We start from the raw sequence: 11,886 nt of genomic DNA, 5'->3' as shown, positions 1-11,886 counted from the left end.
TATATATATATCCTCCAGGTGCTGGTACTTAGCTCTGCATGGTGGCTCTCTGATTTCCCTCTTAATCATTGAAAAGACTCCCCTGTATGTTATTGGTCGGCTGTCTCCTTCAATCTCTCTGGCTTCATTAGCAGCTTGGTCTGCTGCCTCATTTCCTTCGATTCCAAATTGCCTTGGAATCCACTGGATCTTTATTGTAGCTGTGGTTTCACTGAACTTGCGGCGCAAAATCAGTTATGTCTGAGCTGTTGCCTAGCAGTCCCTTGCAGAAGGACTGGCTGTCAGTCAAGATCCGCATATTGGTTCTGCTGTGGCAATTGTCAACAATCCATTGTGCAGTAGACATTATTGCCTGGCATTCCTCGTCATAAGATGATGTGAAGAATGAACCTTTAGTTTTAATAATTTCTGTTCGTGGTGGTTCATCATTCATTACCACAACTGCTGCTGCTCCACCTTCGCGGTATCCTGCGACAGCCGATTCATCAGTGAAAATTGTTACATCGGCACCAACCTCCTTGATCACATCCTCTGCAGCTTCGTGTGCCTTTACAGGCTCATCACCTTTGCTCTTCACTCCTTTCAATTCTATTCAGATTTCGATTTCACCATGGGTCTCCCATGGACAAGCTCTCACTAGATTGATTGTCCATCGATTCTCTGCCTCAGGGGGAAAGTGGTCTGCTAGATCGGTGCCCATCTGAAACCAACTTTTCCTGCTGTTTTTAGGCTTGACTGCTTGACCAAGGGCTTTCTTTCTAGGATGGTTGTCTGGCAATCTCTTAGCCATCTCTACAGACTTTTCTTCCAGTCTTAGTAGAGGTTTTACGGCGCTCGCAACTGCATAAGGTCATATGAGTGCCAGAAGATTAAAGGTTTTACAAGAGAGTAACAAACGTAAAAAAGAAGAAGAGGAGATAAGGACGATAGATGTTTGATCGGAAAGAAGAAGAAAACCACACCAGAACTCACGCCAGCCAGCCACCTACAGACTTGAGGCATGTTCTTTTTGTATAGGTGGTGTGGTGCTTTGGAAGCCACTGAGCTTTGGCAGCCATTCTCTCGCTAGTTTCATCTTTGACAGCAAGTAACCCCCACCTTCTTCATTCACAAATATCTTGACTTCTATTTAAGATAGATTAGTATTTTTTCCACCGTAAATGTAATAATAATAATTGCATTTATATAGCGCATACCCTTGCTCAAGGGCATGCTCTATGCTCTTTACAAATATTATTACCTCAGCAGACCCTCTGAGAACACTCAGAAACATTCTCAGCTTCCGCGGAAACATACAATGCAAGCTGCGGATTTCACGCGCTCAAACACTATCAAACTGACAAGATCGTTCACTGTCTATAGCTGGGTACCCATTTCCATCTGGGTGAAGTGAGGAAAATTTGAGCAAAGTGCCTTTCCCAAGGACACAACGTCGGACCCCTGACGGGATTCGAACCCACGACCTTACGGTTGCGTGTCTGAGAGCCTAACCACTAAGCCACCGACGCCACACTAAAAAACAAGAAAAAAAAAAGAACTCGAAGATGATACAATAACTTAACCTGACCCAACATTGATGAGCGCCTGATCCAAACGTGTCGTGACTCAATTCTTCTCTTGCAGATAGAACTTCGCAATTCTTTTTTTTAAAAATGTTCTCCAATGTTCTTACTTATTTATTTCGTTGAAGAGAAATGACTTTTATGGTCAATACACTCGATCTAGTATTAGACTTTTTAAAAATGTGTGCCCAACCATTCCCCAGAACCCCCACCCCCCTTAAAAAATAAAATAAAAATCCAACCCAAAATACCAAAACCAAAACCGACACCAAAATAAGCAGAGAAAGAAAATAAAGAAAACTATAAGCATGCACTTACTTTTCCGTCTTTTTGGGGTCTTTTTAAAAAACTATTGTCTATGATAAACCCCCAGTTTAAACCAAATTTCCTGTTGACTTGTTTTCCCGCAGGGCTTTATGTAAAGGAAACTCGTTCTGGTGAGCAAGTATAGCCTCAGACCTTCCTACTGGAGAGCTGTTTGGTTTGGTTGTTGTTTTTTTTATTCAAACGTGCAAATCCGGTGAAAATAAAATGGTGAAATGGTATGGGTTTAACGCCCCTATCAACACTATTAGGTTATTTAAGGGACGGGACCTCCTAATTTAACGTCCGTCTCCGATAGGACCGAGCCAAGTGAGAAGTTCGTGTAAAGTGCCTTTCCCAAGGATGCAACATCGGACCGAGCTGAGGCTCGAACCCTCGAACCCCCGAACCCGCAATCTCACGATTACGAGTCTTGTAGCCTAACCACTAGGCTACCGACGCCACTCGAGCGAATCTATACTGAGAAAAATTGGGATACCGTAAAGTGTATTGGTATCTTATTATTATTCCTGGCTTCTTGATTGAGATTTTAACAACGCCCACGCCAACTCTTTTATCTTTCACCCCGCCCAGTAAGAGTCACCAGACCACCCCCCCCCTTCCGCCTAAAGAAATACTTTTAAAAAAAAAAAGTAAAAAAAAAACTCTTGCTTTACCACACTGAACGGGATCCTCATAGAAAGGAACAGGAGGTAATTGGTTCTTCTGTTGTTGTTGTTGTTGTTGTTGTCTTTTTAAACTTTTTTTTATAGTTTGTAACAGGCCCAGTTAGTCACAGGCCCTAAAGTCTCTCTAAAATGTCAATTCAGTTTGTGTTGTTCAATATTTCTTCCTTTTTTTTATGCAAGTCAAAGCAAATGTAGATTATTCTGTATAATATATGATAACATCTGATGCCAAACGTTCCACAGAAATAAGACGGAGAATTACAATGGTGAAGGCTAGTTTTAATAAAATGAGCCCAATCCTGGAAAAAAAAATCTCAATGAACACCAAAATGAAAGTTCTGAGATGTTATGTTTGGTCAACCCTTCTATATGGCTGTGAATGCTGGACAATCACTAAAAGCAGAGAAAATAAAATACACATGTAGAAGCAACAGAAATGCGGTTTCTTAGGAGACTGCTAAGAGTATCGTTGAAGGAAAAGAAATCAAATGAGGTAGTGCTTGATGAAGCCCACGTGGGACGCTCAATGTTAAAAACAACTAGGAAAAGACAAATGCTCAGCATGTTCGTCTCTCCTGTCATCTATAGTAGTAGTAGTAGCAGCAGCAGCAGCAGTAGCAGCAGCAGCAGCACATACACATACATAGACATCCATAAGTGTACAGACAGAGAAGCAATAGAACGTTTCTTGTCAGAAGCATGTTTGTGAACCAAATGTGCACATCCAAGGGACATAACAACAATGATCACTACCATAATTATACCTAGTTTGTGCCTGCTTAAGGACGATAGAAGTTGGTCAGGAAAGGAAAAAACCACACCAGAGCACCCTCCTACCACCCACGGTCAATGTTTTCTACTCTTTAACTTCTTTGTCAAATTTGACACAAGTTTGAACAAGGGAGGGGTCTATTCGTAGTATGTATTGAAGCCACCATTTATCTACTCTACCCGATCCGATTTGATCCTGCCTGTAGGCACCTGGTATTATGTTTGATCGCCACCGTAAACTCTACGTGAGCCTGTGTCAGAGCGGGTGTTTGGAGGGCGCCACTGGTAGGTCCTACCTTTTTTCGCTTTCTTTGTTGTTTCCTACTCTCTATCTTACATGTTTCCTGCATTAAATGACCGTTCTTGTGTCCATGTAATAATAAATAAATAGTATTTGCACAGCGCATACCACCGTTCAAACAATCAAACAAACAGACAAATAAACAGACAAACAAACAAAGCCTATGTGTCAGGAGCATAGATATAGTACAGAAGATTGCTGTCTTCAGTGGACTGGACAATCTCAAAAAGGTGCAAAAACAGGGCAGTAGAGTACATTCAAAGGTGGTAGGCCAAGAGTGGAAGGCGGTGCAGTACTGTTTATGCCTTCTATCGTGCTGCTTTTCTATACAGTTTTAAAAGGACGAACGTAAGCCTTAAGGTTCATGGTTAAAGTGACAGTTTCTTTTATTATGCTTTGAGTTTTGGATATAACACGTGATTTTCTTAGCATTTTTAAAATGACAAATATAAGATTCCTGTTAATACAAGTAGTCGTTCCATTTTTAATGCTCCGATTCCGTGTTACAATTTTAATGGTTTTCTAAGCTTTTTCAAATGACGAATGTAAGGTTCACCTAAATAGAAGTAATCGTTTCTTTTACTGTAGATCAATAGCTTTGACTTTGGGTAATGATACACTTTGATTAATGTAAACTAGTTCATGTAAACTTTTTTCTATACAAAATCTCGCGTTCTTTAACCCCCTACCCCCCCCCCCCCCCCCCCCCCCGACTCTTTAACGTCTAGGTCTATGTTCTCAAAAGTATCCAACACAGAAGCAGATGAGTAACAAAACCTGTTATCTGAAGGCACGCCCCCAAAACAAAATATGGTCTGAACAAGTTAGACTTTAATCAAGGCTGGCCTCCGTTTGCATGAGGAAAGGAAACAAAGCCCTAAAGGTACGCCTGAAATTTGAACTCATATTGATGTACAGCACAATATTTACAGAGCTGTTGACTCCTTGTAAGACCAGGATAATAGACATACAGATAAGGTATAAATTATTATAAACACCCGCCATGTAAAACTCCTCTACTAATTCCATGGTCAGAAACACTGCGCTAATTGGCACGAAGATAGTGAGGAACACCGCAGCGACGAGCAATATCATTTTGGCTACTTGAATCTCCTTGTTCTGTGTCTGTGTCTTTCCTGTTGATGCAGCGGCGCCCATTTGTGACGTGGCCCTATTTTTGGAACACCTCCACTTCCGGCGACGCTGAATAAGTGCATGAATCAGAACGACTGAGAACACGCAGACACAGATGAAAGAACCTGCTGTCACAATGACAGTTGAGACCAAAAAGGCAGGTTTCAAGGCATCTTCGTAGTCGTTGAGAACTATTCCGATCAGAGTCTTGTTCCTCCGGGGATCGAAGATAGGAGCGAGGTCGGTGTAGATAAGAACTGGGAGTAAGGACAGTAGCAAAAGAAAGAATATAGCAGCAAGGCAAATAGCTGTCCTTTTCTGGGTCAATATTCTGCGTACATGCAGGGGTGTTTTTATACACAGACAACGCTCTATTGTCACGAAAGTAGTGATCATGCCTGATGTCCTGTTGAAAAGAATAATAAAAGGTATAAATAATACTCGCTCACATACACAGACACACTCACACACACATACAAACGCACACACACACACACACAAACGTATATACACATATAAACAAACAAGCACACACACACACACACATGTGCGCATTCAGGCACACACGCGCCTACTCACATAAACAGACATACTCACATACACACACAGTAGACACTCATGCCTATATTCGTGTATACATGAACATGCACACGCACACAGACGCTGACACACACACACACACACACATACACACACACACACACACACGCACACACATACATTCACACACGCACGCATACACATACAAAAATACACACAATATGCATACTATGTGCGTGTTGAAGATTCTCTTGAAATCTTGAACTTTTTAGAATTCAATCAAAACAGCTCGCTACAGTGGAGTTACACAGTTCTAGCTGTAGAAGATCTGCCCAGTTTTGAGAAATCAGACGTTACAAAATTTCGGTTTTCACAAAAATGTCAAGGTTTTTGTTTTTTTCAAAAGCAATTTTATAAGTATCTTGATTATGTCTCCGAATAACCTTACGATTTTGGTAGAACCGATAAAATATTCGGTTTCTGACTTCATGGTCTTAATAACTCAAAACGGCCAACAATGCCAGATACAACTTTGTAATACCCAGTACTTCTTTCATGTGTATAGTTTTGTTACATGCAGCTGAGGCAAAAGTTTGTTTAGTTTCTTTGGAAACTGAAAATAAAATTAGGCCAGGAAAACATAACACATGTCCATATACCAGTCAAAATATGAAAAATAACAGAAGAACATAAAAATAGATTGGGAAAGCATCGTGTCCTCTTAATCTTATTAAATTGTTTGTTCGGACAAATGTCAAAACCTCTCCTCAAGAAAAAAATGATTTTGAAACTATCATAATGTTTTAAACGTTTCCGGACAAAATAATTTTTTTTTTCAAAAAGGAAACAATATTTTTATATCGGAAACTTCCCCCGTGGGTTGGGGGAGTATAAAAAATCCACTGGCCCGTCTGCAGGAGGTGTAACCCTCCAATGACCAAGTGTTGCACACGGCCAAGCCTCTGAGATCCATGTGTGACTTCTACTTTGGTGTATCTTCCTTTTCTAATTCCTTCTTTCTTTCTTCTTCTATCTCTTCTTTCACAGCCGATCTCATGTGGAGCAGAACTAGAGGTCACCCATCCCACAGAGTGGGCGCCTCGTTGACCGTGAGGTGCGACCCGTCTGGAGGGAAACCGTGTACCTGGTAGTTGAGGTGAGGTCAGTCTGCGGACTGTCCCTCGCCAACACACCTCTTTGGCCCAGGTTTTTCTCTTAGACGGGAGGGTAGCACGGCCCATGCCACTTAATCGGCTGAGAGCTGAAATCCCTCCCGTCCCTGGATCAATCTTGACGGTAGGGTCTTGTACACTCTCGTGAAGAGTATAGCTCCGGGGTAGCCCTGGCACAGCTCTGGTTTTCCGAGCAATGTGTCCCCTTGTTGGGCTCGGTAGCGGGTGGGGATCCCCGGAGTCGATCCAACCACAATACTCCCATTGAACCTTCACTTATTAAAGAGCCTTCCCCAGCTCCCAACGGAAGTGGGTTCGGCCGCCGAGCTGAGCAAACGGAAAAGTAAAAGGACCTTTACCGCTCCCTCTACACTCCCTTCTCCCAGAGAGCTTCCGCGACAGCTGTACGTGGCTATCTCCAGTGCAGAAGACGTACAGAAGAAGACCAGTGACCTGGATCTATTCAAGACAGGAGATGCACAACGGAAAGTTCTTGGACACATTCCCACGAATGTACAGAAGCTGTCCGGGGGAGCACTCCTTGTCAATGGCGCAACAGAGTCAGAAGTGACCAGGCTCCTGAACACTATGACCTTCGGCGGTGTTCCATGTACATCTGCGCGGTACCAGAAGTTAAACTGCTCAAAGGGCGTCGTCTGCAGCCATGAACTGAAAGACTGCTGCAGGATAGAGGAAATTGTGGCAAATTGTGAGGGTGTGACCCACGCCCGCGGGATTACTCTTCGGCGGGGAAAGATCACCCTCGAAATTAATACGATAATTCTAACTTTTGACTCGTGTCGCTCTCCAGCCACTGTTCGGCCATCTTACTTAGTCTTTGGCGTGCGACCCTATGTGCCTAACCCTCTGCGCTGCTTCAAGTGCCAGAAGTTCGGCCATAGTCAGTCGCGATGCCGAAACGCAGCCTCGTTGTGGCAAGACCGATCTTCCTGAAAAAGAATGCAAGACTAGTCCTTACTGCCCCAATTGCCATGACCAGCACGCAGGGTTTAGCAAGGAGTGTCCGACTTGGATCCATGAACGCTCCATCCAAAAGTACAAGGCGCGAAATGGTTGCTCATTTCGGGAGGCATGGAAGACTGTCTGCCCGCCAGTTGTGACCCAGGTCCCTGGCCCGACATACGCAAAGGCAGTCCAGCCGGTAACGAGGTTAGCTCTCCTACGTCTAGATATTCTGTTAAAATGTGTCTAATGGTAAAATCTGTGTCTCATTCGACACCAAACGTTTTTTTTCATCTCCTTGAAGGAAGTATTTATGTGTCAGGACCGTGTGTCAGATGCCTAATCGAGTAAAAATGACTTCGTCTCTTCTGGAGAGGCCCGAAGGTTTTCGTTTACCCAGTTTGGGCTTAATGTTGCGTAGTTTATTCATTATTTGATTCCTCCAATGAGTCTCCCACAGACTGGAGGTGTAGTGTTTGACTATTTCTCGAGAGAGAGGGAGCGTTTTCGATATTAATCTTGCCAGACTGTTACATTGTGTATATGAACGTTTGATTTTGACTGCAATGATCTGACCAAATTGACATCATAATATTATGGATTCCTGTAGTTGTTCTGGACGAATTTTACAGTTTGGGAAAGTAAAATTAAAGTCGCTTCCGAAGAGGATACATCAAAGAAATCTCATGGAGGCCAAACGTTGATTCCGAATAAAACAGTATTAAATCAAGGTGTTGAAAACATGTGCTTGAACAGAACATCTGATTTGGACATTGACGACAGTGATTTATGATATTTAATATTTTGGCATACTTTAAGCGCTCCATCCCATGAGATGAAGGAAAACGAAGTACGCTTACAGAATTAAAGTTGGGACACGTGATATGAAAAAATTGGATAACGTACATGGAAAACAAGAAGTGATGGATGGGACACAGAAGGAGGGATTCGGGAGATGGGACTGGTCAAAAAACAATGTGTACAATAATGACTGAATAGATGGGACTGGTCATATGTGTACAATAATGACTGTATAGATGGGACTGGTCATATATGTACAATAATGACTGCATAGCACCGGGTCAGTCTGGGAACCAAAGCACAGAGAAAAGGACAGGAAACAATAATTCTTATTATAATAACAAACACTCCCCCCCCCCCTCTCTCTCTCTCTCTCTCTCTCTCCCCCCCCCCCCCCTCTCTCTCTCTCTCTCTCTCTCTCGTCCTTTTTTTTAACTCCCAGTGGAGCATAGGCCATCAACAACATTTCTCCATCGAAGCCTGTCCTGTGCATCCTTTTCTAGCTATTTCCTTGATGTTCCCGCCTTTTCTATTTCCGCTTGTACCGCTCGCCTCCATGTCATCTTTGGTTTTCCTTTCTTACGCTTTCCTTGTGGATTCCACGTCAAAGCTTATCTGATGATGCATGTCGAGGGACTCCTCAGGGTGTGCCCAATCCCTTTCCATTTCTTCACCTGTATGTCTTCTTTTATTTGCATTTGGCTTGTTCTTCCCCACAGTTGAGCATCTTCCAGAACTGGCGGTCGTATTGTTTTTGCTGTTGATGTTTTTGCAGCTGTTATTTGTTTTGTTTTAAGGGAAAGGGCTGCTAACCCTTTGCACAACCGACTTAAGTCGCCTTCTACGACATGCGCGGTACGGATACAGTGGTCCTATTCTTTGCTCCCCTGTCTCTTGTACAGGGCCCCGGGAACCACACGGTTCATTGGCGATTGGAAATTGTTGTGTGTTTGCTTTATTCAAAGCGTAGGCCTATTGAATCGGATTCTACCTACACTTGGTCTGCTTGGGACAGCGTCAGTGGTGTTTTATCAACTTGGTTCTATGCTTCTTCAGACTACAATATATCTGCTAGTTACCTTTTCGCCTCACGGCGCCACACGTTGGTGCGCTGTTTTTCACACCACTTCGGTGCGTAGCGCTCCCCTTTGGCGCGCGCTATTTCACAACCTTTGACGTCGCCGTGCACCACCCTAGATTTAGGTACTTGTGCCTGCAACTAGAAGTTTGCCTTTTCGTTTTTCATATAGAAAGGTCAGATAATGAAGACATAGCCCAAGAACATGGTGGATTTATTGAAGGCAAAGGCACTGTAAATGCCATATATGTCATCAGAACAACAATAGAACGTGCCTTAGAAGTTCAGAAAGATCTTCATTTATGTTTTATAGACTACACCAAGGCATTCGACAAAGTCAGGCACGACAAGATCATCGACATGCTCGAAGTTCTTAATATCGACGGGAAAGACTTAAGGATTATCAAAAACATGTACTGGGATCAAACTGCTGCAATGAGAATAGAAAACGACATCAGTGAATACATACAGATTAAAAGAGGAGTCAGACAAGGATGTGTACTTTCTCCAGACTTGTTCTCCCTGTATAGTGAAAATATCATGAGACACATAGAAGAAATGCCTGGTATCTCGATAGGGGGACATAATATAAACAATCTAAGATATGCAGATGACACAGTCCTAATAGCAGAATATGAAGAACACCTGCAGAATCTATTAAATGTCATCGTACAAGAGAGTGACAACATGGGCTTAATTCTAAACATCTAAAAAACCGAAACGATGGTGATAATCAGAAAAACTCCAATCCCAACATGCAATATCAAAATCAATGATACCATCCTCAAGCAAGTACAACATTTTAAATATTTGGGGACCATTATATCATCAAATGGTAGATGTCACACCGAAATTAAAAGCCGCATTTGCCAAGCAAAAGCAACCTTCCACAAGATGAAACAGATACTAACAAACATCAATCTGTCACTGGAAACGAGGAAAAGAGTACTGAAAAGTTACATCGAGCCAATCCTATTATACGGGTGCGAAGCGTGGACAATCAATAAACAGCTGGAAAGAACAATTGTAGCGACAGAGTTGTGGTTCAAAAGACGCATGCTACGTATCCCATGGACAGCTAGAAAAACAAATGAAGAAGTCCTGGTTGAAGCAAATTATAGAAAACAACTTATCACGAATATAAGAAAACGACAGGCAAATTTCTTCGGACCCACAATGCGGAAAGAAGCATTAGAGAATATTGTAACAACACGAAAGTTTGATGGAAAGAGAGGCAGAGGCAGTCAGAGGGAAAATATACTGGGCAAGATGACAACATGGCTGGGAGCAGCAAGAACAACAGACACCATTGCTGCATCGAAAGACAGATGAAAGTGGAGGTCCATGATCGCCCACGCCAGTCGGCAAGGCACCGGATGATGATGAATGAAGATGACGTTGAAAGGATGAGGTTAATATGCCGGTTGACGATAAAGCATAATTGTTAAATTTTGCCAAAGATTCAAGTGAATAGAGTATACATGTGATGAGAATGCAAAGACACTGTTGATGGACGATAGGTCTGACCGTTATTGAAATTATGATATGGCGACCGATTTGCTGTAAAGCTGTAAGGGAGAGTATAGAAAGACAAAATAATGAACAAGAATAAGTGGAGGGATTAGAAGATAAAATACTGTGGACTCAAAACACAAACAACTTTCCCCGCGTTTCTCAGTTTACTGGTATTCGGTGGAATCAAAGTCTCGCAAACGAAACAACCGTTTGCAGTAGATATGAACTGGCTGGTCACTGCAGAGGAGTTGATAAACGTTTATGAAAACTGAAAAAACCCAATAAGATGGGAAATTGATCAATGGCAAAGATCTGCAAACCTTGGCAAGTCGTTTACGTTTCAAAACCAGAAAACCAGGTAACCGTGTAGAAATGGAATGATTCTTTGTTATCTATTTTTCTTTCACATTGGGTATTCTCAAGATACTGACTCTCTGCGATCACTGACCTTGAAGCCCAGGCTATCACTCATCTGTCTGCTGAATAATGATGTACAAGGAAAGAAAGGGGGATCTTGACAGTTTTCGCTTCTCGTTTCATATGTCAAACAACACAGCACCAGCGCACTAAGGGGAGCTTTATCGTAACATTGAAAAGATGAAGCCATCTAATTTATTCCGTATCTACAAAAGCACGGTTTAAAAAAACCCCGGTAAAAACCATAACAGGACTTTGTATTGATGAAACTATGGTATATTTCAAGGGCCGTTCCCGATCCAAAGTTTATCTGAAGGAAAAACCCATCGATGAAGGATTCAAACTAGGTGAAAGTTTGGGGGGAAAAATCAGGGTACGTCTCTTCTCTCATGAAGTACTGTGTCAAAAGACGAATCGGCAATAGCCCTTAAGTGTGACTGTAAGTTTGATGATACCACTCTTTAAAAAGGGTCACCTTTTAACGCAACAAACAGCATAGTGATTGAGTGTGATAATGGCATCATAAACATGAAAAGGTATGAGATTTTACTGGCATATTGCTTTTTGTTATAAAATCTTAACTTGAATCTGCTTATGCCATCTTGTGTGAGAGAATCCAAAAGCTGAAGAGGTCTTCGGG

General features: G+C 42.3%; 1 protein-coding gene across 1 annotated transcript; it reads left to right on the top strand.

Moving 5' to 3' along the window:
• Positions 1-236: 236 nt before the first annotated feature.
• Positions 237-7,426, top strand: LOC106012710. Its single transcript, XM_013086453.1, has 2 exons — positions 237-280; positions 6,859-7,426. Exons 1-2 carry the CDS (start codon positions 237-239, stop codon positions 7,424-7,426), a joined length of 612 nt encoding a protein of 203 aa, XP_012941907.1.
• Positions 7,427-11,886: the final 4,460 nt, after the last annotated feature.

Source organism: Aplysia californica, unplaced genomic scaffold (genome assembly GCF_000002075.1).
Source record: "Aplysia californica isolate F4 #8 unplaced genomic scaffold, AplCal3.0 scaffold00469, whole genome shotgun sequence".
Taxonomy (NCBI): Eukaryota; Metazoa; Mollusca; class Gastropoda; order Aplysiida; family Aplysiidae; genus Aplysia; species Aplysia californica.
This window is presented reverse-complemented; position numbering and strand designations above follow the sequence as displayed.

What these genes read in the sequence shown, in the direction of transcription:
- LOC106012710 (XM_013086453.1), top strand. Translation starts at nt 237, where the DNA reads ATGTCTGAGCTGTTGCCTAGCAGTCCCTTGCAGAAGGACTGGCT. An exon ending in CCCTTGCAGAAGGACTGGCT is followed by an intron (nt 281 to 6,858) that starts GTCAGTCAAGAT and finishes CCCTTCTCCCAG; the next exon opens with AGAGCTTCCGCGACAGCTGT.